At 47.9% G+C, this 27,739-nt stretch overlaps 1 protein-coding gene across 1 annotated transcript in view; it reads right to left on the bottom strand.

Annotated features, from left to right (window-relative positions):
* cacna1ab (calcium channel, voltage-dependent, P/Q type, alpha 1A subunit, b) overlaps positions 1-27,739 on the bottom strand; it is a gene marked incomplete at its 3' end in the record, with an annotated part of 78,459 nt that overhangs the window by 6,665 nt on the left and 44,055 nt on the right. The window contains exons 30-43 of the mRNA XM_080523803.1: positions 20,687-20,797; positions 20,193-20,276; positions 17,125-17,241; positions 16,913-16,978; positions 16,523-16,614; positions 15,961-16,111; positions 15,243-15,370; positions 13,530-13,626; positions 8,266-8,371; positions 7,663-7,770; positions 6,127-6,230; positions 2,723-2,859; positions 1,921-2,056; positions 426-539 (exon numbers count right to left, since the gene is read on the bottom strand). Coding sequence (XP_080379929.1) covers positions 426-539; positions 1,921-2,056; positions 2,723-2,859; positions 6,127-6,230; positions 7,663-7,770; positions 8,266-8,371; positions 13,530-13,626; positions 15,243-15,370; positions 15,961-16,111; positions 16,523-16,614; positions 16,913-16,978; positions 17,125-17,241; positions 20,193-20,276; positions 20,687-20,797 — 1,551 coding nt within the window. The remainder of the gene's footprint in view (positions 1-425; positions 540-1,920; positions 2,057-2,722; positions 2,860-6,126; positions 6,231-7,662; positions 7,771-8,265; positions 8,372-13,529; positions 13,627-15,242; positions 15,371-15,960; positions 16,112-16,522; positions 16,615-16,912; positions 16,979-17,124; positions 17,242-20,192; positions 20,277-20,686; positions 20,798-27,739) is intronic.

The following is a 27,739-nucleotide window of genomic DNA, read 5'->3' as shown; positions in this document are numbered from 1 at the left end:
CACACAGGGAGACATGTAGAGAGGGTGTCCAGAGATATAGGTATGCTCTATACTGTATATAGGCACCTGAGTAAGTACTATCCAGACTGCTCTCTGACGCATACATGCTAATGGACAATATTGGAGTTGCCAGATAGGATTAGCATGGTGTATCACTGTATCACGGTTAAGAACAGAATGAACTGGGCTTCTATTGACAGGTAAAAAACGCACACCTGCACGCCGTCGTATTTACCCCAGAAACACTCGCACGTTCATTCAGGTGGTCTTAACGACTACCGATGCGTCAGAGGCTTACGACTGGATAGACAGAATGAAGAAGGACGGAGAGAGAGGGAGAGAGAGAGAGGGATGAGAGGAGACAGAGGTGTTGGGGGTTGATGATGATGAGGATGAGGATGAGGATGGGGATGGAAGGTGCTCACTTGGTTGTCTGCTGAGAGGCGGGGCATGGAGATGGTCCGCCCATGCCCTTCCATTGGGTGATAGGGCTCAGTGTCCGAGTACCCGTCCCGCCCCATCTCTCTCATCTCTACCGTCTGCAAAACAGAGTGAGAGGGGGTAGGGTGGGGGGGGTGGGGGGGCGTGACCACCGCCGGAAAGGGGAGGAGACTCTGAGCCGTTTTGTGGCCTACGGGTCGATTCGTCACCAGAATGAGTGCAGTGAGTCGTTCTGGTTCTAGAATTCGACTTCAAAACAATTCTTATAATTCAGAATTCTAATGGTTCTGATGGTGCCTCGTCGGCACTGGAGAGGTTTTCAACCAGCTGTATCGTGGACTAAGATAATGTTCTTCCGTTCCTTAACACAAGGGGGCGGTAGAGATGGATCCGTACATGGGAGTTAGTCTGATTTGTGAGACAATGAGAGAGAGATGAGAGGCCAGGGAGACGTGGCACAGTCCAACAGACAGAGAGAGAGTGTGGGGGTGGGGGAGGGGGGGATACAGCACATCTGTCTACCACCCCCCTGTGGGCCCAAGACATGGTTTGAGCCGGGAGATAGCAAAGATGGTGGTCAAAGAGATGGCATGAGAGTGTGTGGACAGTGGAGGAAAAAAGACAGAAGATAGGCGAGAGAGAGATAGTGAGAGAAAGGAATGAGGTAGAGAGTCAAGGAGAGAGAGAGTGAGAGAGAGAGAGAGAGAGAGAGAATAAGACTGAGACACCATAGAGCGTGGTAAGAAAGGAGTGGAGGGTGAAGAACGACAAGAAAGCAAGAAAGAGTGAAAGAAAAAAGGAGAGAGAGCAAATGCTGAAGACAGAGCTGAGGACCGACACCAGGCAGGGCTGGCCCATGTGACCCAGAGAGGTACGAGCCGGGCCCTGAACAGGGCTGAGGAACTTGGGTTAAAGCCCCATTGAGTTCAAGCCCTAGAGAATTTCGTGGGGAGTGCGCCCTCTAGTGTTTCATAACTCTATGAACAGCCCAGTGGAACGACAAAGAGATGGAGAGAGATGGCCTGACTGACGCAACAGCACCTCCTAGTGGTTGCCCAGTCCATGTCACTCTCTGGGTCGGGTTGGACAACGAAAAGAGAGTCTGTTTGTTCTCAATGGCTCGATGCAGAATAAATAAAGGTTAATCAGCAGTATCAACAATCTGTAATATCTCCTATCAATCACGTTTGAGAACGTATCACAGGAAAAGTAACAAAAGAACCAATATTCTCCACAAAAGGAGAATAATTCTGTTCTCAACAACTTACCTGGATAGACAAAAGTTTGATCAACAAATTGTCACACCGTCATACGCATAATACGGTGGCATACACTTCGGTTACGTAATGGAATACTAGAGAGCCCCTGTGTGTGTGTGTGTGTGTGTGTGTGTGTCTGTGAACTGAGGGAGGATCGAATCACAGTTGGGTGTGAGTTTGGGTGTTACCATGGTGACCCGTGTGTGTTGGTGCGGCATACCTGGGGGTTGTGTCTGTTGTCATGGAGATCGTCGGGGTAAGGTCTCTCGGGACTCCAGTTGCCAGTTCTTTGGAACATCTCCTGAGCTTTGGCCGTCACCCACGACTGAGTCTCAGTCATACCCCCTTCTGGAGGTCTGGTACACACACACACGCACATTCACAATGTCAGAGGCTTACACACACACACACACACACACACACACACACAGACACACACACATACGCACACACACGCGCGCATGCACGCACACCCACACACACACGCACACCCCGACACACACACACACACACGCATGCATTTCACTCTACACATACACACTAACAAACACCCCCCCCCACACACACACACACACACTCGACACACACACCCGACACACACACACACACACACAATCTTCCAGAGAATCACGTGTCTCATTCACGCCGTGAAGTGCTCACAAGAAAGCATAGTGAGTTTTCGAGAAACCAAGACAAACACGAAAAACACCAACAAACAAACAAACAAACAAACAGAGACAACGAGAGAGAACAAAGAGAGGGTCATTGAGAGACGTCACGTCAGCGATATAGAAAACAGAGGAGGCAGACCAGAGACCAGACCGACACAGTATAGAAGAAGAAGAAGAAAAAAACCCAACAACAAACAAAAAAAAGAAAGAAAAAACCCAGTATAGAAACAGAAGAAGCAGATCCGGCAGACTGACGCAGTGACAGAAGAGAGAAAAAACAGTGGCGTGTGTTGTTGTTTTTTGGGGGCCAGGGGGGGAGGGGGGGGGCGGTCACCGCGGGTCTCTACTTACAGGCTGTTGTCGGCGTCCGGCTGGGTGTTGGGGAGGCCGTTGTCCCCCTGCCCCCCGTCTTGGCCCCCCTCCGGGGAGGCCGGCTCCATGCGCTGAAACATTAATGGCGTTCGGTTCTGTGTGAGATACGACATGGCCTGCAGGCTGGTATCAGACACACTTAGGGGGACACATACACTGTACACACACACACACAACCGCACACACACACACACACACACACACACACACACACACACGCATAGACAGACAGGATGCACCCGCAGCATGCACCCACACAGGGGCGCCATCGGCACAGTAATGGCTTTGAGGTAGAGGTGGCCTCCCTGGACGCTGGGCTAAGGTCCGTGTTTGACCGCTAATGGTTATGGTTAGGAGTCAACTGATCCTAGGTCTGTGTCTAAAGGGCAACTTCTACCTCAAGTAGAAACTGGACCCTATACCGCAGGTCTAGGATCAGATTATCCATCAGATTAACATTAACCATTGAGGGCCTATAGAGAAATCATCTGACCCCGGACCAGTGGTTAAGGGAAACCTCTACCTCTCCTCCATCAGACAGCACCTTATGAGGTCAGAGGTCAGTCAGCTCTCCCAGGGAACCCTGGGTTAATGGAGTCCTCTTTTTTTCACCCATAATATGGAGAGTGGTGGAGGGAGGGTCTTCCATTGGGCTGTTGCACATGACTACAGCTTGCGTCATGTCACGTCATGTCCACACAGACCCAAATGCTCAATGCTAATGGTAAATGAATGGGAGATGAACCCGCGTTGGAGCGTGCTAGCTACAGACACTGATATCTTCTGGGATTTTTTTTTTTTTTTTTACAACAACAAACAGTGAGATGCGAGATGGATGGGGGGATGAGGTAACTGCACGTCACCTAGCCTAGCGATGAGCATTCTCATACAATACTGAAGATTCACAGACTGTTTTGTTACATGAGAACCCGATGGTTACATCAGGAACCTCAGCTCAACATCGAATCAACCAACCAGAGATGACAGACAGAGACAGACAGACACAGACAGACAGACAGACAGACAGAGAGGAGAGAAGGGTTCTGGTTAGAGACACTTGGTGACAATCAACCCGGATTGACCAATCACGGAGGGCTTGATTAGTCAAGGGCCCGCCTCCTCCTGGAGGAATAAAGAGTCAGAGAAGGAGAGGGGGATGGACAGACAAACAGACAGGAAGAGAGAGAGAGAGAGAGAGAGAGAGAGAGAGAGAGAGAGAGAGAGAGACGCAGGGAACGAGGGAACAAGGGGATATGCAATAGAGTGAGGGAGGAGTGTCGAGTAGAGAGTAGAGAAGTAACAAAATGAACACACACATAAATAATAGAACAGTAGATCAGGTCATGGGTTCACAAGAGACACAAAAAGAAAGAGAGAGAGAGAGAGAGAAAGAGAGAGAGAGAGAGAGAGTGAGAGAGTCAAACAGTGGAAGACACACCTTACAACAGATATAGGACATCAGGAAGACAACATCAGAACGACATCAGGAGAAGACAGGAGGTAAGGTAGTACAACACTCCAGACACTAAACAATGGTAGGACAGGTAGTCACAGTGGTCGGGGAAGGACAGTTATGGAACAGGAAGGGAGGAGTGGAAGAAGGGTCGACGGTGAAATAAATACATTTTAAAAGAAGCAAGGGAGGAGGGAAAGAGGGAATACAATAAAGAGGAGCGGACGGAGGGATAGAGGGAGGAGGGAGAGACAGAGTTGTCCTTGTGCCCAGCTGGTGATGTTGAGAGAGCGCCTGTGTGGAAGTGGACTGTGCCATGGGATGCATTCAGGATCATAGCAACATACACACACACACACACACACACACACACACACACACACACACACACACACAGGGGTCTAAAATAGAACATGTACTTCATTCACCAACAGAGTACCCAAGGCTCCGGTAAGTCAATGTCATTATCTCCTCCGGAGATTAGAATTAGATGGTGCCAGTCACTCATACTTATCCATGTGGGCTGGAGGCTGTCAGATTGATTCTGCATGGAAAGCAGAATCTACACAATAGATTGTTGTGGAATATAGATTTAAGATTACGATTCAGACCATCCGAAAACAAGACAATTTAGTAAAAATTTGGAGCGTGGGGATAGCACACTATCCCTTTAATTTCGCTTCTCAAAAGGAGAAGTTGAATTGAGTTTAATTTATAAAATAAAAAAATAATAATAAAAAAAAAAAAATAATAAAAGGAGAAGAAAAATAAATCTCAACTCATATAAAAAAAAAAAAAAAACTGGTGTGTGAGGTGGCTGGCAAACAGGAGCGATGGGCACTTTGGTGAACGGAGAAATGTTTGACAGGGCTACAGTGTTCGTGTGTAGCCCCGTAGACATGGGGAGGACATGGGGAGGATGGCAGGGCATCTCACACAGCATTCATAAGGAGGAGGAGGGAGGAGGAGGAGGAGGAGGACATCCAGCACAGCGACAGGAAGGTAAAGGCCATGTTGTATCGTTACTCAAACATCATCATCATCAAAACCATAACGCAGTCAATAACCCGACGATGCCCCCCCCCCCATCCACCTCGCCACCCTCCTCTGCCCCCCCCCCCCCCCCCCCCCCCTGCCGCCGCCCCCCCATGCCAGAAAGCAGGGTGGGGAATAGGAGAAGGAGGGGGGGGGGGTTCATAGAGTGGTGGTGGTGGTGGTGGTGGTGGTAAAGAGAGGTAGGGGGGGGGGGGGGGGGGGAAGAAGAGAGAGAGAGCCAGTGTGTGGAGGTTGTGTGCCAATGTCCACACGAGCACACCGCTCAGAATTAACTTCCATGACTTGATTTCATTTCCTGTAACGGCGCAGGCCGGTGCAGGCAGAGATCGGAGGACGGAGGCCTCGTTGTAACGCATGGGACGAAACAAGGACTTCCTCATTCCATTCCGTGCATTCCGTTCTATTCCGCCCCCTTCGATCTCTACCTCCGCCAGCCTCCGCTGTTCTATAACAGGTATGCTGGTGTGGACATTGGAACGACATAGCCCTGGGTCAAGACAGCCGTTAGCCGTTAGCCTACATTAGCATGCTAAAAAGTGGGGGGAACCAGGGAGAGAGGCAGGTCGGTGCTGGAGTAGGGGAGAGAGGGAGTGTCACTGTATGTAGCAGCATGCTAACAGGGGGGGGGGGGGGAGAACCAGGTCATCCAGGTGGAGCGGAGCTTGCTGCGGAAGGGGAATCGTCGAAGAGGAGAGGTGTGGGGAAGGGTTGGGATTTGGGAAGAGGGTGGGGGGGGAGCTGTGGTTTTGTCGAACCGAAGAAGAGAACCATCCGTGGGGAGTGTGTGTCTTTTCTTTTTTTGGGTGGGGTGGGGTGGGGGGGGGGGCTTTTTTGGGGGGGTGTTTCTGGGGGGGCGGGCAGCGCCAGCGGGTACCTGCTCCTCTCGTAGGGCCTGCAGACGCTTGGCCTTGCTCTGGCGGTAGTACTCCATGATCATCATGGCGGCGTAGATCTTCCCCACCGTCAGGTCTGTCGCTGCTGAGAGAGGGACAAGTTACCCTGCACGATTAGACGCTGGCGAGATGGGACCCTGAGCCGTGGGGGGGGATGGGAGTGGGACGACGCATGCCACGACAACACACACACACACACACACACACACACACACACACACACAGACGCAGGCACACACACACACACACATACACACACATGCACAGGTACAATAACAGATACAATACGGTACAGACGGTTACACGTTTACAACACTGCACTGTACAGAACAGAGCTGATCGTCTTTTCACAAGCAGATGCTGATTTTCTGGATTATTTTTACTCTGCGTATTGTCTTGAACATTACTCTTAACACGTCGGTAGGCTTTACGTATTTCCATAGAGGACTAAGTAGCCACTTCACTATGAATAGATCATCTTCTCCTTCAAAAACAGGAGCTCAATTTTTTTCCAAAAACTCAAGCCGGTCCTCTCGAGTTTGGATGAAACAGCTAACATTTAAAATCAGGAAAAACATTGAGCTTTGTTTGAAGCATCAAGTATCGACTCAGATCTATTCTCACGAAGGTACGATGCTCTGGGGGTCAGAGTGAAATGGCTAAAAGTCAGTTCCGACAAGGCTAGAAATACACTATGATGCAACAGCATGCCATAACCTCCACAAGCAACTACCATAGTTGTTCTCTGAACAATCTATCAGTGAGCTGTAGCCTCACTGTTCAATCAAATTGACTAAAAGACAACATGCTATGCTACACTCATACTTGTATTGTATATCTCATGGAGAGAGCATGACTGTCTGTTCTGGACTGTGTAGCTGAGACCATAGAGGCCTAGGCAACCTGCTTCTCCCTGTAGTGAAAAGACTTCTATAGAGGATCTTCTATAGTAGGCACCCCCTGATGCAGTAGTGAGTGGCTGTAGATTATGTGTGTGTGTGTGTGTGTGTGTGTGTGTGTATGTGTGTGTGTGAGTGTGTGTGTATGTGTGTATGTGTGTGTGCTTGTGTGTGTGAGTGTGTGTATGTGTGTATGTGTGAGTGTGTGTATGTGTGAGTGTGTGTATGTGTGTGTGTGTGTGTGTGCTTGTGTGTGTATGTGTGTATGTGTGAGTGTGTGTATGTGTGTGTGTGCTTGTGTGTGACTGTGTGTGTGTGTGTGTATGTGTGTGTGTGTGTTTGTGAGTGTGCCTGTGTGTGTGTGTGTGTGTGACTCTGTGTGTGTGTGTGACTCTGTGTGTGTATGTGTGTATGTGTGTGTGTGTGAGTGTGTGTGTCCATTAGCGTGTGTGTGTGTGACTTATGTGGGTGGAGAGAGCATCGCGGTGGTCCGAGGCAGCCTGATCAAGGGGTGCGGAGCAGTGGGTGACACCGACGTCTGGTAGAAGCTGTCCTCTTGGTGAGTTGGTGATCGGACACACACACACGCACTGTGGTTTGACTCAGTCTGCAACTTACACTTGTGTGGTGTGACCAACAGGTCCAGAGTCTTCTGAGAGAGATTGGGCCAAATCGCCATCATCTCCTTCCTCAGCTCAGCATCCATCTGGTGTTTGTCAGCACCCCCTGCTTGTCCCGATACACGCAATCACACACACACACACACACACATACACACACACACACACCCACACGCAAGCATACATCACAGCAAACACAGACACAAGTATGCATACAAGCCATATGCAAACAAACGTAACCCACTCACACACACATCAACCACAATAGTACGGTACAAAACCCCAAAAGAAACCCATTTATCCAGCCACAGATACACATCCACATTCACACAAACAGAAAGGTTGTTTTGTTAAACCGAGAATTTCCTCGACTGTAATCATTTGGCTTATCACCCAACATCTTGACGGACAGGACCAATAGAACTGATCATACCTAGATTGAGACAGGAATATAAAGAACAGGTGAGATTTGAAAAGGTGACAGGCTTTCAGTGTAAGGAAGGAGAGAGAGAGAGAGAGAGAGAGAGGGGGGGGGGTGAAGCAGGAAAGAAGGAGAGACGAGAGCGTAAGACAGACAGAGAAACAGACAGAAGAGTCCTACCCTTGGCGATCTTGATATCCAGCGCTGTTCGTATCAGAGCCATGAGGGTGGAGTTGAAATGCACCGAGTTGTCTTCGGCAACCGGCAAATCCATACGCAGCAGCCTCTGTGGAGAGCCAATCAGGTAGAGAGGTTGAGAAAGGGGTGTGTCCGTGTTGAGGGCATGTTGTGAACCTCCAGGTAAGGGAAGGGGGGGAGGGAGGGCAGGGTTTGAGGGAGCTCCATAGGCAACAGCCAAACACTGTCATTCAATGTCGTGTATCTAACCTTTATCAAACCAGGTACAGTCAGTCAATGGGGGACATCATGTTCAAATAACCACCTGGTTGGTAAGGATGTTTATCTTGGGAATGCGCAGGCAGTCAATTCAGTTTCGACTCAATCGATCCAAGGACTGAATTGAAATTCAATTCATGAATTGAAAAGTCCTCATCAGAAATAATGGGCTATTTCAATTCATCGCCTGGAGTGACTCAGTGAACTGAATCCGACCGTAGCGACAATCTGTATGATAAAACACCTTAAAAACAGAATTTTTTCAAAGAGACTTTACGTGTGGTAAGTCCCAGTGCCTCTTGATAGCCAGTGATACTCATACGATTACACATATCCCCAATGGGCCCGCTGCCTGCTAGAAGCAACTATGAGAGCCAAGACCACACCGAATAAGAACCAGAACCAAAATGGCCGCTGACCCAACCTATGCCCATGTTCCCTAATGTGTGAATGCTTGGGAAGGCATTCACGCATCACACACACACAAATATGTATAACAGTGCACATACGTACAACCCCCCTACCACACAGTATATTTGCGCAGACCGCAATTAAGATGCTTAATTGCAGTCCTTGAAGACAAAATAGATGGTAGTATCACTGGTGTTAGTTCTCTGACTTCTCAGGAGACTGGTGTTTTTTTTTATCAAGGCATCTGCTATAGAGCTCCCCCTACCTGTAGGGAGGTTCCCTGTTTTGTTTTCTTGACAGGTAAGACCAATAGATGAACCGGTGGATAAAACAAAGCAAACAGTCGGTGGTTGCTGTTTCTATCTCTTAGTTGAACATCAATCGGGTTTACCTTTGAACATGAGCGTTGGGCACTCACGGGCATGCACGTGGTGTGACGTTAGTGTGTGTGTGTGTGTGTGTGTGTGTGTGTGTGAGTGAGTGTGTGTGTCGGGCATGCTCGTAGCCAAGTTGGTGTGTGGGCGGTCTCAGCCAACAACCACAGCTCCTGGGTGTCGTAGCCATGCAACAGAGAATGCGGCGCATGCATTTCCAAACCTCCCCGCCCCCCCCAACATTCAACAAACCTCGACATGCAGCATGCGTTTCACCTCCCCTCCAGCCCCCCTCCCTCCCCCACCACCCCCTAGTCACAGGACAGGCAGCCGGGCATCCGCGACACAGAGAGTATCAACTATTAGCTTGATATTTGATCGATTCATTGATTCGTTAAAGCCATGAATTTGTTATATTTTTCTCTCTATGGTGTTCTATGAGGGTCTTTTTTTAGGGGGGGGGGGGGGTGGGTTATTATACTAAGAAAATGCAAATTCAGATTGGCTGATCTCTCTTTATGCAATACGGGTGCATTATGTATAGGGGTCAGTTAAAGAGAGTGGCGTTCCCTGAGAGAAAGAAGTGGTAAAAAAGATAAAAGAATAGTTTGTTTTTGACCAACCAGGTGTTGTGGTCGGTCGATAGGGATACGAGGGACAGCAGTTAGTTCAGTTAGACTGGAAGGTTTTATACCATGAGATGGAGTCACACATAAAAAAGGGAGTGGTAGGGGGGAGGTGACGGATTGTGACGACATTTAAAAAGAAAAACAGGAATCAAGACAGTACTTGGGAGAGATAGAGAGAGAGAGAGAGAGAGGAAGAGAGAGAGAGAGGGGGAGAGAGAGAGGGGGAGAGAGAGAGAGAGAGAGAGAGAGAGAGAGAGAGAGCGCTACATAGAGTTACAAGACCAGAGAATAAGACAAGGACTGAAACTATACCAAAAAAGGCCATGTTCCAACCGAAGCAATCCCGCCTAGACATTTACCGCTCCTCCAAGGTGATGTAGTAAACTGGTGTTCGCTACTTCTCTCGGACAACGACTATAACTTTGGGGTGTGCAGGTGAGACAGGTGTGGCGATAGTTGTGTGGGTAGCCAGGGTCATGAGCACCTAAACCTTCCTCTATGATGACAACAACAATAAACCCCAAGATAGATACTCTGAGCCAAATAGTCTTCAAGTGCCATTTTCTATTGTCTAATATGAATATCAGGGGCTTAAATTACTATGACATAATGCGATAGGAAACTGCTGGACATAGCGAAGGGGAAAGAGGAGAGAGAACAGAGAGGGCAGAGACAGACCGGACAGACGGACGGACGGATAGAAAGAGAAGACAGAAGGGGCAGAAGGATTCTAAGAAGAGGTATGGGGGAATGGTAGTGATGGAGGTGACAAGACAAGAGGACGGGAATGCAAACTAGAGCGGTAGAAGAGCTAGAGCGTGGGCGAGAGAGAGAGAGAGAGAGAGAGAGAGAGAGAGAAAGAGAGAGAGAGAGAGAGAGAGAGAGAGAGAGAGAGAGAAAGTGAGAGAGAGAGAGAGAGAGAGAGAAAGAGAGAGAGAGAGTGAGAGAGAGAGAGAGAGAGAGGGAGAGAGAGAGAGAGAGAGAGAGAGAGAGAGTGAGAGAGAGAGAGAGAGAGAGAGAGAGAGAGTGAGAGAGAGAGAGAGAGAGAGAGAGAGAGAGAGAGCAATGGAAAGAAGTAAGAAGTAAGTAAGAAAAGAGCAGAGAAGAGGGAAGGGTACAGGTAGGAGGAGGAAGAGGAGGACAAAAAGATCAGAACTGCATTGACAGAGTAAAACAAGACAGGTGGAAAAGCTCAGAGGCGGATCCCAAAGGAAGGAAAGGGGGGCAGGACAAAAGGGGGAGGGGGTGGGGGGGGCTACTAAAGACACGCCTGTCTAACTGTTTGGCCATTATACATCTGAAGCTGCTACACTATGTGTCCTTGTGTGTGTCCAGATAGGCACTTGCACAGTATAGGTACTGTATGTAATCTACTGATTCCTATCGGCTTCACCACTTCGTGGGTGTGGTGTGTGTGTGCTCGTGTTGTTTGATTATATGTCTGTGTGTGCGTGTCTGGTGCCATCCACAGGAACGAGAGACGCGGAGGACCGAAGACACACACCCTTCCCGGTCCTTCTGTACCCGCATTTACCTGAGCGTCGTATAAGAGCATCATATGGGAACTGTACCGTCTATATGCCAGCTTACAGTTTACTGTCTGGCCAAAGTGTGTATGCTCATTTCACTGCATTCGCAATCACTCAACTTTCCGGGTTTAAAATCTAAGTCGGCAAAATAAGATGAATCGCTTGCCTATAATAGAGTAGTGATGACTTCCACAATGAATGAGCTTTAAGTTTAACGTTTTCTTTTTTTTCTTCTTTCAACCAAACATATTTCTAGCCGGAGATATCTTTATTTTTTTTCTCTTTCATCTAAACCCTTAGTTTATCCAGGTATGCTCTAGGATTATCCAGATAGGACACATTGCCACATAGATGTGTGTGTGTGTGGAGTGTGTGTAGGTCCTGTGCTGGGTGCAGAAGGGCAGACAAGGCCTCCTCCGTTCCCACGCTCCTGTGGTCTGGCACAATCTGACCAAGCTATCACTTCACTATCACTCCACTTCACAACCATCCCTCCCTCCCTCCCTCCATCCATCCCCGGTTCCGAAGAAATACAGCGCTCACCACCACACCACCACTAACAGACAATAATAACAGCGCTGGGTGGGGAAGGGGGGGGGGAGGGGCGACCCCCCCCCGCGGTTGGACGAGAGGAGGGGAGGGGAGGGGAAGGGATGGACGAGGAGGGGGGATGGGAGGGGGGGGGAGGGAGGGAGGGAGGGAGGGAGGGAGGGAGGGGGCGAGTCTACCTTGTAGGCGACCCGGGCGGGACACCTCTTCCCAAGGCCTAGCGGCGGACACATGTGCCTTAGCATCTGATACATGTCAGTGTAAGTGATCCTGCCGCTGAGGTAGGCCACCAGAACACCATACACACACACACACACACACGCACGCACGCACGCACACACACCACGACGATCAACAAACAAACAAACGGGGACGGACGACAAAGAAACAAACAAAAAACCGATGAGGAGGAGGGGAGGGAGAGACAGGACGAGGGACGGACCAGAACAGAGGTGCATCATGGGAGGGGAGGAGGGGAAAAAGACGGGAGGAGAAAAGAAAAGGGATAAAAAAGAAAAGAAAAAGGGGAAACAGATACACAGAGGTTATTGTTTGGTCGGTGTGGGAGGTAACGAGAAGGCGGGAGGGGGGTGAGGAGTTAAGAGACTCTGCTCTGGTTTGATATCTGGGGGGGAGGGGGGAGGGGGAAAGGGGGAGGAGGGAAGAGGGGGATGGGGGAGGTGTTATTTTTTAGTAAGTAAAAACACCGTTCTATGCGAGGTAAAGGGTTTGCTTTTAAATGTTTTTTTTTTTTTTTCATCTCCTCTTCACTCGTATAGAACTTGCAGTGGGGCTTTCGAAACAGGCAAGGAAAAGCACCGCTGCTGGGGTTGTGTCACAATGGCAAGTCACGTCAATGCAGTTCCTGTACCCCCCCCCCCCCCCACCCCACCCCACCCCACCGCCCCAACACAACCACCCCTCCTCCCCAAAACCAACCCCCCCCACCCCACCCCCCCACCTCCCCCACCCCATACAAGAACAATGCACACTTGTTTGACCACTTCTGCCCAGGCAAGATTAGACAGCAAGCAGAAGGAAAACATAATGGTCGATTTGGGGGGGGATTTGTCTTCTTTTTTTTTTTTTTACAGATTTTTATCAAAAGAGAGAGAGAGTTGGTGAGAGTCAAACGTTTTGGATGTCCTCAGCGTTCAGTGAGTACAAAATAGCTAGCGAGTGCAGTGCACCTCATGCTGCATACTACTACGGTACAGTTACGGGTGAGTGTGTGTCTCTGCATTGTCCCAAACATTCTCGTTCTCATATCAGAATGCAGATATTGAATTAAAAAATTAAAAAAGAGGATGGTGAGTTAAAAAAAGAATAAAATAAAATCAAAATCTAAAATCAAACCAAACCAAAACCCAAACGAATCGAAGAAGAAAAAGAAAACGGTGGAGTTAAACAAAAACAAACTAAAAAGAGAGCGACATTCATTCCAGTCTCTGAGGCGAGCAGGTTGCGTAAAGGTTGTGTTTTAGTTGGGTCCAAACCTTGCAGGCCACCCTATGAGGGCATTTCTTGCCCAATCCCAGAGGAGGGGAGATAACTCTCAATAAACTGTACATATCCTTATAATGTATACGCCCGCTGCAAAAAGAATACAGGGAGTTAGAGGAAGGAGACACAGACAGAGAGAGAGAAAGAGAGGGAGGAAGGGAGGGGAGGGGGAGAGGGAGAGGGGAGGGGGGGGAGAGGGAGAGGGGAGGGGGGGGAGAAGGAGTGAGGCAAATAGACAGAGAGAGCACAGAGGAGAACAAGAGTATAAATCAGTGTCACACGTGTACACACACACACACACACACACACACACACACACACACACACACACACACACACACACATACACACGCACACACGCACACGCACACACTAAATACCTTTTTCTTCACTAATCTTCACTTTGTTCTATTCTAGCGTCATGCATGTTACAACATGCCGTCTAAAAGACATGTGTGTGCTTCGTGGTAATCCTGATGACCACCAGAGGTATATAGAGTGTGCATTTCTCTCCACAGCTCCAGTGTGCATTTCTCTCTAGCAGATCACAGTGTGTGTGTGTTTGGCTGGTCTGTGTCAGTACAGAGGCGTCTTGTAGGTAAGCTGCCAGCTACAGTCTGTGGACATGTGTGCCGTGCTTAACGCAGCAATGCAGGTGTGAGGGAGGCCAATGAGAGGAGAGGAACCGCCACAGACAATCTCTCCTCTCCCTCTCCTCCCAATTGTCTTTCTCATTCTCTTTCTCTCTCTCTCTCTCTCTCTCCTTATTGCGTTCTATCTACGTACGCACGCACGCACTCAAACACACACACACACACGCACGCACGCACGCACACATGCACACACACACACACACACACACACACACACACACATACACATACACATACATATACACATACACATACACATACACATACACATACACACACAGTGAGGGAGTATTACAGGTAGTCATGACAGTATACAGTACATATCCGGGTTTGTTGCCTCCACACTAGACCCTTTGGAGAGAGATAGATATATAGATAGATAGATAGATAGATAGATAGATAGATAGATAGATAGATAGATAGATAGATAGATAGATATAGATAGATAGATAGATAGACAAATAGATAGATAGATATATAGATAGATAGACATATAGATAGACATATAGATAGATAAACATATAAATAGACAGACAGATAGATAGATAGACATATAGATAGACATATAGATAGACAGACAAACAAGACAGACAGACAAGACAGACAGACAGACAGACAGACAGACAAGACAGACAAGACAGAGAGAGATTGACAGACAGACAGACAGACAGATAGACAGACCGACAGATACCTAGATACAGGTAGATAGAGAGATAAGGGAGTTAGGAAAAGAGAAGGAGACACAGGAGGGCTGGTTGGCCAAACTCAATAGCACCCGTATCCCCGTTAACTCCACACTGGCCAATCTAGCGGCCATACTTTCAATTTAGCGGCAAAGGATCAAAGGTTAGCAATGCGTAGCTTAGACACAGGACCAGGGGGGAAGAAGGCAGGGGGTTAGAGTTAGACTGGGTTACAATCAATGTGTAGCTTTGAAAACACGTACTGTCTCTCCAGTTGTGACGATGGGTCTGTCAGTCCACGAGGATGAGTATAATACATGTGTATGAGTAAGTGTGTGTGTGTGTGTGTGTGTGTGTGTGTGTGACTTACCATGCTGCTGGGTCATACTCGGCCCATATCCTGACATACTCGTCCAGGTGGTGAGGACCAAGGATGGACGAGTCTCTCGTCAGGTACTCAAAGTTATCCATGATGACAGCCACAAACAGATTCAGCATCTACACACACACACACACACACACACACACACACACACACACACACACACACACACACACACACACACACACAGAGTTATAAGCGAGTGTACGCAGAGGCAATACAAAACACTCCCTTTGTGACAAAATAGTGTGATGAAAGCTTTTGTGCTAAAATAATGAGAGAAGAGGATACTGCCTGAAATAAATCACCTACGCGTGTTTGTAGAACAAGAATAGGACACTCGACACGGAGGCTCTCAATAGAAAAACAAGTTCTGGTAACTTAAGCACTTTATGACCATTTTATATTTGTATAAAGTGCTATTCAAACTCATTCGATGGTCTAGTTCCACATCTTGGAACCGACCGCGCCTCCTAGCCCCTGTTTGGTTAAAAGCCAGTTGACTGAATACTGATACTGATAATACTGAATACCGCAGGCCTGGAGTAAGCCCTGACTGTGCAATGACTGTGGAAAAAGCAATTGGCCTCGGCACGCATAAATTCAAACCCCTGAAGGTGAGAGAACAATGGTACTGTATCCTTCTGCTGAGTAGGTGAATCTGAGGAGGAGGAGGAGGAGGAGGAGGAGGAGGAGGAGGGCTCACCAGGAAGGAGCAGAAGAAGATGAAGGAGACAAAGTAGGTGTAGGCGAAGGTGCTGCCACACTCCGGCTCTGTGTTCCCCGTCTCTGGGTCGCAGTCCTTACCCCCCAGGCACGCCAGCATGATGTCATGCCAAGCCTCGCCTGTCGCACTCCTGTCACACACACACACACACACACAGACAGACAGACACACACACCCGCAATACGCACACACGTACGCGCAGACGCACACATACACACACACGCACGCACGCACACACGCACACGCACACACACACGCACACACACACACGCAATACGCACACACACAGACACACACACACACACACACACACGCAATACGCACACATACACAGGCGCGCGCATACACACACACACACACACACACACACACACACACACAGAAAAAAGGCCCAACAATTGGATAAAAGTGTCAGCTAAATGGCATACATTATTATTATTATTATTATTATTATTATTATTATTATTATTATTATTATTATTAGCAAGAAAGAGACAGAGGGGCATGAGAGAGAGAAAGAGAGAGAGAGAGGAGGACGTACCTGAACAGTAGCATGAGCGCCATGATGAAGGTCTGGAAGTTGTTGTGCTCATTAATGGCGCCGTCCTCAATTAGCGCCAGGTTACCAAACAACTACACACACACACACACACACACACACACACAGAATACAGAATGGTTGTCGTTAAGCAAATGTCTCGAAACTCAAATATAATTGTCTCCAATGCATGATTTACCTGAGAGCTTTGGTTGACCAATGACCAGTCCTGCATATGTTCCTATCTGAGGAGGTGTGTGTAGTACTCACCTGCATGTGTTCCTATCTGAGGACGTGTGTGTAGTACTCACCTGCATGTGTTCCTATCTGAGGACGTGTGTGTAGTACTCACCTGCATGTGTTCCTATCTGAGGACGTGTGTGCAGAACTCACCTGCATGCCGATGATGGCGTAGATGAAGAACAGCATGCCGATGAGCAGGCACACATACGGCAGAGCCTAACAGAGAACACAGCAACATTGAATTACTGGGCGAGGGTCAGAGGTGTGTGTGTGTGTGTGTCTGTGTGTGTGAGTGTGTGTGTGTGTGTGCGTGTGTGTTGATGTGTGTGTTGATGTGTGTGTGTGTGTGTGTGTGTGATTACCTTAAATGACTGGACGAAGGTCCAGAGGAGGATGCGGATGGTCTCTCCCTGCCTCAGCAGCTTGATGAGGCGAGCCGCTCGGAACAGCCGCAAGAAACTCAGGTTGATGAAGTTATTCTACAGCGCCAGTGTGTGTGTGTGTGTGTGTGTGTGTGTGTGTGTGTGTGTGTGTGTGGTTGATGTGTGTGGGTGTGTGTGGTTGATGTGTGTGTGTGTGTGTGTGTGTGTGTGGTTGATGTGTGTGGGTGTGTGTGGTTGATGTGTGTGTGTGTGTGTGTGTGTGGTTGATGTGTGTGGGTGTGTGTGGTTGATGTGTGTGTGTGTGTGTGTGTGTGTGTGTGAGTGTGTGTGTGTGTGTGACCACAGAGGAAGATAGAGAGAGAGAGAGACAGAGTGAATTAGTTTCATTTCAGCCACTCACATCTCCCTCTTTCAAAAGGTCAAAATAAAAACAAACCCATCTTAAAAGGCGAGAGGTCAAACCGATCAAAAAAAGAACAAAATCATAATACATAACCATAACAAAGATATTGGTAAAGACTTAGAGCTTAAAGACAAACGAAACACTCAAAAAACACAAAAAAACATAGAATTGAGAGAGAGAGTAAAAAAAAAAAGAAATAGAAGAGATAGAAAAGGGATATAAAGTAGGGGGGTCAAAATCATAATTCAAAAGAATCTAAACGTCATCATCCAATCAGGTAAAAGCAGAACTTTTATTTTTTTTAAGAGAACCAAATGCACTGATCTGGGGGACGAGCAGGCCACAGAGAATGGAAGCAGCCTACAGCACACACACACACACACACGTGCTCGCACACGCGCACACACACAACTCTCGCACAGCTCGCCACAAAGGACTGACGGAGGGTGGGGTCGTGTGACATCCAAAGGTCCACTTTCAAAGGGAGGCTTCAAGCCCCTTAATGTCGTAACATGAAACACATGAAAGTGTCGTCGGTGTCTCTTTCTGCTCTGGCTTTCTCTCTACGTTCTATGGACCTTCACCGCCACAACACGCCCTGCGCCAATCCCCTTGTGGGGGCGAGGTTCTGGTTAAACAGGCAAAGCAGTGGTGGTAGGTAGAGGAGGAGGAAGACGAGGAAGAGGAGGAGGAGGAGGTGGGAAGAAGCTAGCATGCAACTTCCGCAGGCAAATGGCATGTCAACATGGGTCTGTCTAAGAAGGAGGTTGGAGGGCAGATGCTGCTGTTGTGGACATGCCCCTCTGGTCCAGCCTGACTCCAGCATTCACATTCCCTTCAGTCATCACTACATCTGTGTGTTTGGGAGTAGCATATGTGATTTGTCCCATAAGTGTGTATGTATGTGAATCATTTATTATTTCTGTGTGTGTGTGTGTTTGTGTATGTACACTACAGTATAGATGTTTTTATCTGTGTTGTAAAGTTTCTCGATATGAGGGTATGTGTGTGTGTACGTGTGTGTGTGTGTGTGTGTGTGTGTGTGTGAGTGTGTGTATGTGTGTGCCTGCAGGTGAGGGTCTCCACAGTGACTGAGAGGAAGCCGACCCGAGTCGTCGAGCACACATAAGAGTTTTCAAAGGTCACCGTATACAGGAAGCGCATGCATGCACTGGAGGGCGGGGCAGGGAGATGAGGTCAGAGGGTTATCAGGGTCGGGCGGCGGGGCGAGGAGGGAGTCAGGGAAGGGGTGGGGAGGGGAGGGGAGGGGCCACACATTGGCCAATGAGGATGCAGTAGAGCTCTGAGAGATAAATTACAAACCAACCAGATTCTACAAGTAGATGTAGAAGGATGGATGGGAGGAGGAGCAGTTAACAGTGTGAGTGTGTGTGAGGTTGTTTTTTTGTTTTTTTGGGGCATGGGCACACACATCATCACAACCACATGGCACGTCATGGATGGACAACATGGAGGAGGAGGAGTTTCATAGTGCATTTTTGATTGGATGGATTAAGTAGTAGTAGGAGGGGCCAACAAAGTAGAGAGATTTAAAGAAAGCATGTAAAAAGATAAAACAGGAAGAGGAATCATTATGGCACGTCGTCAACAGGAAGGGCTACATCAGTCAACAACAACAACAACAACAAAAACAACAACAACAACATCAACAACACTTCTAATTGGTTCAGGCTGTCCCCGAGGTCAAACCCTGTTAGCCATTCGGCCTTTTAAAACGTGTTTATTGTGGTTTTTATGGCATCAAGCTGTACAGCCAATCAGCTCATGGGATGATAAAGATTACTTATGTTGAGGGTCTAAACTTGATGATTTAGATCAATAACCATAATATCTGGATTATGCTGTCATAACAAATGACACAATGTCTGTTATTACCAGGATATGACGGTGTTGAAACAGACATGTTGAATGTTGTCTCCTAAGTATATTTGTTATATATATATTTGTTCGTACCCTATTATATATGTATGATGATGATATGTACGTATGAATACACTGAGGAACATGACTACGAAGAGAGTCTGAATAGGTCTACACAACACTACACACACAATATCAGGAATTGTAACCATTGCCATCATATTACACACACACACACACACGCACACACGCACACATACACACACACACACACACACACCCGCACACACGCACACACACCACAGACATTGACCACACAAATACAACACTGCACGAACAAGCGTAGTTATATAGACATGGACAAACAGACAGACACAAACACATGTTAGAGCCACAGACATCGACAGACAACACACAATAACAAGCACAGACATCAGCACAGACAACATCAACAACACCGTAACACACATATCACAATAGATCAGATGGCTCCGGTTTCATAACACTCTTCCCAATAATCCCGCTAATATTCATAACAAAAATATGTTTTTAAGCTGTAGCGCCAAACCTTATTGTACAGGCAAAATCTTATTGAGATTGTGTTAAGCGTTAGGAGATACAGTATACTGTAATACCAATTGTATAATATATCATTGCAACACAAATAGTAAACACCACAAGTTTCATAGTCTTACCCCCATCCCATTTCCAACTCTTACCACACACAGGCCCTACAGTGAGTTCTAACCCCGGATCTACTTACCCCTAGCTCGGTCACTAAAATGTCGGTGATGCTTCCGAGGACCGAGACAAAATCAAAAACGTTCCACGCATCTTTGATATAATTCTGTTGGGGGGGACACAAGAAGACAGGATGTGTGTTAGCCAATAAGGGGGCAGAGGGACGAAGAGGTGACCAATCGCAACGCCCCGAAACAGTGGACAGGGAGACAAGAAGGTATGTGCACGAGCCAATCACAGCGCTGTTACCGTGGAGACAAGGTAGAAGGAGATGAGTTAACCAATAGCAAGGCTTTCGTGAGACACTGTATTCCCATGGTTTCTGAGAAGGAAAACATGCTCCAGTTCTGTCTACAAAAATAACCTGCTTTATAAATGAATAATAGGAGAAAGAGCTAAAGCATATAGTAGGTCATCTTAGATCAGCAGGAGTGTGAGGGAGTGTGTGTGTGTGTGTGTGTGTGTGTGTGTGTGTGTGTGTGTGTGTGTGTGTGTGTGTGTGTGTTGCAGACTCACCAGAATACCAAAGGCTATGATCTTGAGGATACACTCCACTCCAAAGAGTGTGGTGAACACAATGTTAATGTTCTTCAGGACTTGATCATAGGTTTCTGAAGCTCCATTATACTACAAACAAACACACAGGAGGAACACATTGATCATGACATCACAATACAGTTGGCCTCCAGTTGTGGAGATATAATGGACTGTCCCAAGGGATTTATGCACAGAAACATAATAGACTGGACTGTACCATATGGGATAGCTGCTGGTGAAAGGGGTAACAAGCCGGAAGCCGATTTAATGTTCAGGCGTTGTTGAAAATCAACGACACACTCGCTAGTCAACTAACACAGCTTGTTTTGTGAGCCTGCTAACAATGTCAAGTAGTGTTACAGTTAACTAGGTAGCAGTGGGGATTACTCACCGAATCCATTGCGTTGCAGTATTTTGACTTGAGTACCGAGTTTGTGTTGTGATTTTCAAAAACATTGAAATGTGTTTCTGTTTTTCAAAATAAAAGTCATTTGAAAAAAAAAAGTACATTTTGATCGGTTGCCGACTTGTTCCGCCTTTCACCAGCCGCTGTCACGGTTTGTTCTTCAACTCTGGTCCCATACCTAACACTAGGGTGTACAGGCTTTTGTTCCCACCCAGGACTAAAACACACTAACAAACACATTCACACTATCAAACGTAGTGTCACGCCCTCTACCTCTAGTTAGCCGGCAGTTCTCTCTCTCTCTCTCTCTCTCTCTCTCTCTCTCTCTCTCTCTCTCTCTCTCTCTCTCTCTCTCTCTCTCTCTCCTGCCTGTCCTGCCTGCCTGCCTGCCCTGCCTGTACTCCCTGCCTGCCCTGCCCTGCCCTGCCCTCCCTCCCTGCCTGCCTGCCTGCCTGCCTGCCCTGTGTACCGACCTGCCTATCCTGCCTGCCTGCCTGCTTCACCATTGGAGCTCTGCCCCCCTCGTCATTAAATACACACCTAGCTTTCGGTTTTTTACCACTGCCTCTCTGTCTGTGTTCTGCGCTCGGGTTCACCTGTCTGACCGTCACACGTAGACCCTTGAATCAGACTACCAGGACCAGGGTTGAAGCACACGTCTATGAAGCCCATGTAACAGAGTTGGGAATGTATGTTTAGTTGTGGTGAATGTAGATGAGTTTCGCCGTGCTTGAGCATCCCTGGTTGTTGTTGGAGCCCCCTTTGGAGTTTGGGTGTACTGCAGGTCTGCGCGTTCTTTTGTCCTTCTGTTGTTGCCATACTTACGGTGGTACCAGAATATGGCTGCCATCTGAATAGGTATGTGCGCGATGTAAAATGCTCCTCGTATTTTATTATTTGTGTGGAGAATCTTGTAATGTAAGGTGAAAATGTTGGTGTAGTACTGTGCTGTTTGTTTTTAATGTTTAAATGTATTGTGATGATTTCTGTATAGTTTCGTCCACGGATTGTATGTTTGTGAACATTTTGTATTATACGGGAGTTCTCTATGTTGGCTAGTGGTGTTTCACATTCAGTTTCCGCCTTTTGGCTGCTAGCTCAGATGATGTGAAACAGAACATTTATTGTATGTTATTTTGAATGCGCAGATTCACAAGAGTTGCAGACCAGAGGAAGATTTGTGTTTTATATGTCTTCCATGCAGGTATGTTGCTCCACATGTTGTTTGTAATTGTTATTTGTAATGTTTGAGGGAAATTTGTGTTTTTTCTGTAAACAAATTATCCTGATGTGAAATATACATACACGGTGGTACCAGAATATGGCTGCCATCTGAATAGATTCACAAGAGTTGCAGACCAGAGGAAGATTTGTGTTTTATATGTCTTCCATGCAGATCAATAAAAAGAATTGGTTGAAAGAAGTTTGCCTGTTTGACCATCGTTACACTGGTGCCGTGACACGTCAATCTCAAGATCAGCTGAACACCGATCTCCGTGGATGCTGCGTGGATGCCAGGTCTTAGTGTGATAGATCAAGTGTGGTCAGAGTATTATAGTAAATGGTCATTCAGTCTGAGGTCTGTGATTACATCAGTTTAAAAAGTGCTTTGATTGTTTTGTTTTTATGTCCTGCTGTAACTTTATATATTTTTTAAACATTATTGTTATTATTATTTTATTTTTTCATTCAGTAATATTACACAACGCAAGTCTGTACCACTATGGCTCAGAGGCCAGGTTTTAATGATGAGATTTTTGCCAGTCCAGTGTTGCCTATGGGGAGGGGTGCATGGGGGGCATGTCAGAGCTTTTCTGACAGTGCTGTCATCGGTGGGTTGAATAGTAGGGAGGTGGGGTGTTCCCAGTTGTTTACTGACAGTGGTAGAGGCACAGGGTCAAGTCAGGACCCAGGTTGTGCTGCTGTCGGGCAGTTTACAGGGGAGGCTCCTCCCACATCCACACCCAGTGTTAATGACACTGAAGCTCTTCATCACCTTTCAGACATGATGGGTCAGCTAGGTGCTCAGATTGGCGAGTCCATTGTAACCAAGTTAATTTCAGCTGGTGTAGTTCACTCAAGTAGTATGAGCAGTGCACACCTCAACTGCACATCGCCTCCAGATCCTGTAACTGATCCTAATGTTGTTAGACAGGAGGTTCCGCGCGTTACTGTGAATGTAAAATCAGACAGGGAACCACCAATGTTCCGAGGTGATAGTTCTGATAAGTGTTCAGTCCAGGACTGGATTGACATGTCTAAAGCTTATCTGAGAAAGCAGAAATGTCCAATGCATGAACAGGCTGAGGAGATACTGGCAAGGCTGATGGGTAAGGCAAAGGATGTCGTGAGGGTTGGTTTGCGTAGCGATCAGACACTTGATTTGAAGCAGAACCCTGATCTCATCTATGATATCCTTCTCAAGTACTTCAGTGATGTGTCATCATGCCTCCCGTTGTCAGATTTCTATGCCACTCTACCCAGACCCAATGAGAACCCTGTAGACTACTGGTTGAGGATCAACAAAGCAGCTGATGTAGCTGGTGAGGGCCTTCGCAGACAAGGTAGGAGGATGGAGAACATGGGTGAAGAGGTAGCACGGATGTTTGTCAGGCATTGCCCGGACTCTGGACTATCCCGTATTCTGGAATGCAAGGCTATTGAGGAGTGGAGCTCACGAGACATACAGTTGAAGATTGATAATTATCAGAGAGAGCTGAGAGCCTCTGGCAGGACCGGTAGTTCTGTGCCATTGAAGAGCCATGCCACCGCCCTCCACACTGTGCAGTCTCATCCAGAGCCTTCGATTCAGTCTGTGTCTGAGCAGTGTTCCACCCAGTACCCCCCTGCACCTGCCCATAGTCCAGTGTACCACACACAGTGTCCGCCTTCTACCCTCATTCCTTCCCAGGACCATGCTTTAGGCCAGCTTCCGTGCCCCTCCTCCGCGACTGCTGTGGCCCAGAACACTCAGCAATCTGAAGACAGGATTCTTGCTCGCATTATGGAGAGGCTGGAGCAGATGATGGGGAAAGTGCAGCAGCGTGACAGTGCTCCTCGTGGCGGAAGATACGAGGGTGGCGCCCGTGAGAAGGCCTGCCGAGTCTGTGATGACAGTAGACACACTACCATCTCACACTGCATGTCAGAGAAGCTGTGCTTTGTCTGTTTAGCCCCAGGTCACACAAAAGTTGAGTGTCCCATCAGGTCGTCCCGAGCACCTCAGCCTCAGGGAAACTAGGTGGCCTGTATTCAGAGGGAGAAAGTATAGGTCGCCAAGTAAACTCCCATTGTGAGGACGAATCTAGTGCTGAGACAGTGTATATAGCTCTCAAAAGCTCAAGTGATAACTCTGAAGATATTGTTTATCAGAATACACATACAATTAGTGGTAGTGACAGCCTTTTCTACACACCTGTGACAGTTGGTAATACAGTGACTCTGAATGCTATGCTAGACAGTGGGTCTATGGCTTGTACAATGAGTAAGACGGCAGAGGGAAAGCTTAGAGAGGTTGGAGTTGCTACAGAACATAACCAGTTCAGTTCAAATGTGGTGCTTGTTGGCTGTGGTGGTCGCCGTGTCAAGCCTGAGTCAGCTTTCAACGTGGAAATGGAGGTGTATGGCTGTAGGATTATGGTTCCCACTCTGATAGTTGAAGGCCAGCATGATGAGTTGATACTAGGCACCAATGTTATTAAATATATCCTCTGGCAGTATAAGCAATGTGATGGCTACTGGAAGGCTGTGTCTACGCCCTGTCCTGCTGGCGATCCAGAATCTGAACAGTTTCTCTCGATGCTCGCTGGTCTGAACCGTTGGCGAGATGACGTCATACCTGACAAGATAGGCACAGTCAGGTGCAACTCAGCCGTGTGTCGTGAGCCTGGTCGGGAGTACCTGATGTGGGGCAAGCTACCCAAGTCCACTATTGTGTCTCCTGGTAGCGCTGTGATGACAGAGCCCACATCGTGTCGCTCAGCTCCAAGAGGGGTTCTGGTGGCCAGAGTTGTTACTCCTTTGTGGGGAGACGGATGGGTTCCATTGAAGCTGATCAACTCGTCCGACAGGCCCGTCTTGGTAAGACGCAATGCTAAATTGGCCGACGTCTTCTCCTGCATTGCGCTCGAGGACATGGATGAGACCGGACCTGCTGAGGTCCCACTACTCAGTTGCTGTCAAGTAACCCCGTCCAGTGAAAATGCGGCCCGCACTGTTGATGAGGAACTGAAGTACATGGGATTGAGTGGGCTCGACATACACTCCTGTGACGTGTCTGAACAGTGTAGAAGCAAGATGGCTGACCTGGTTGTGCGCTACGAGGACATCTTCTCGCGCCATCACCTGGATTGTGGAGAGGCAAAGGGCTTCATACATTGCATTCACCTCTCAGATCACAGGCCATTCCGGCTCCCATTCAGACGAGTGCCCCCCAGTCAGTATCAGAAGTTGCGCCAAGTACTGAGTGAGATGGAGGAGAAAGATATAATCAGGAAGTCAACCAGTGAATATGCATCTCCGTTGGTTCTTGTATGGAAAAAGAACGGAGATCTCTGTATCTGTACAGACTTTCGCTGGCTGAACAAGAGGACCCTGAAGGATGCTCACCCTCTCCCTCACCAGGCCGACTGCTTAGCTGCACTTGGAGGTAACTCCTTGTTTAGTACTATGGATCTAACCTCAGGGTTTTATAACATGCCACTACACGAGGATGACAGAAAGTACTCTGCCTTTACAACACCTATGGGCTTATATGAGTATAATCGCCTCCCGCAGGGCCTCTGTAATAGTCCTGGGAGCTTCATGCGTATGATGACTAGCATTTTCGGAGACCAGAACTATCTGAGCTTACTGGTTTATCTGGATGATTTATTGGTGTACGCCCCTGATGAGAGGACAGCTCTGGAACGCTTGGAGATGGTGTTCAGTAGACTGCGTGGTCATAACCTGAAATTGGCCCCCAAGAAGTGTTTTTTTCTCCGGAAATCCGTCAAATTCCTCGGCCACATAATTAATGACAACGGTGTGTTGACTGATCCCAGCAAAGTTGAGAGCATCGCAAAGATGACAAGTGCTGACCTGATGGAAGCGGACGGTGTAACCCCCTCACAGAAACAAATCAGATCTTTCTTGGGGATGATCAATTATTACCAGCACTTTGTGCCTAGCTTCTCCGCTATTGCAAAGCCTCTCTTCTCTCTGTTGACGGGCCAGAAGAGAAAAGGGAAGGAGAAACAGTCCAAACAAAGGTCACAAAGCAGGAAGTTGAATGTTACTGACTGGACCCCCGAAACGGAGCAGGCTTTCCAGAAGCTGAAAACGGCGCTGGTTGAGACGGCTGTCCTGGCTCACCCTGACTTCAGCCGTCCCTTCATGCTGTCAACGGACGCGTCCCTTGATGGCATCGGTGCTGTCCTGTCGCAGATCCAAGAGGGTGAAGACCGAGCGAGGCCAATCGCATTCGCCAGCAAGTCCCTCTCTCAGTCTCAGAGAAACTACCCAGCCCATCGGTTGGAATTCCTAGCCTTGAAGTGGAGTGTCTGTGACAAGTTCAGCCATTGGTTGAAGGGGCATGATTTCACTGTTTGGACGGACAATAATCCATTGACTCATATCATGACGAAGCCCAAGCTGGACTGCTGCGAGCAACGATGGGTGGCTAAGTTAGCGAGCTATAACTTCGACATCAAGTACGTGCCAGGCCCACAGAATGTTGTCGCTGATGCCTTGAGTCGTGTGCCTTTCGTCAAGCAGAGAGTCAGTCACAGATTACTTGAAGAGCCCTACAAGAATCTCCTCTCCGAAGTCCAGGATGTGTCGAGTGCTTCTGTACAGGACGCCTTCCGGTCGTCCAATGATAGTGGTGACACTCCACGCCAGGCAGAGAGTTACGCTCAAAGTGTCCCATCACCTCTGCATGTCCACGCTCAGTCTATGGAGATGAAGAAGTGAAGTGTCTGTTGTTCTACAGTCATATGACGATCTGTGGGAGGTCGGAGCAAGAACGCGCGCTGTAGCAGTCTTGCACCATTTGCCTCAGTTAGTCCCAGGTGGTCAGGATTCACTTCCTGCTTACAGTGAGAAGGAACTCCGGGTTGAACAGCTCAGAGACAGGACTCTCTCTCGAGTCTTGTACTATGTGGAGAGACATCGGAGACCCTCCAGGAGAGAGAGAGATAAGGAATCAGTCACAGTCATGAGGTACCTGAAGCACTGGGAGAAACTTGTTGTGAGCAATGGGATACTCTACAGAGTCTCGAGGGATCAAGTCGTGAAGTCAAAACGCCGCCAGTATGTGGTTCCTGAGTCTAAGAAAGTTGAAGTTCTGAGAGGTGTTCATGACCATGCCGGCCATCAAGGTCAGTTCAGGAGTCTTGGCTTGGCCAGACAGAGGTTCTTCTGGCTCAACCTCGACAGAGACGTAAGAGACTACGTCCGTAACTGCCAGCGGTGTATTGTCAGTAAGACTGTTGAACCTGCTGCGAGGGCGCCTTTGCAGAGTATCACATCAACCAGGCCACTCAGCTGGTTTGCATTGATTTCTGGTCAGCGGAGGACTCAAGGAACAAGTCAGTTGATGTGTTAGTTGTTACTGACCATTTTACAAGAATGGCCCAGGCATTCCC

This window comes from Nansenia antarctica, assembly GCF_963989245.1.
Source record: "Nansenia antarctica genome assembly, chromosome: 2".
Lineage (NCBI taxonomy): Eukaryota > Metazoa > Chordata > Actinopteri > Argentiniformes > Microstomatidae > Nansenia > Nansenia antarctica.
This window is presented reverse-complemented; position numbering and strand designations above follow the sequence as displayed.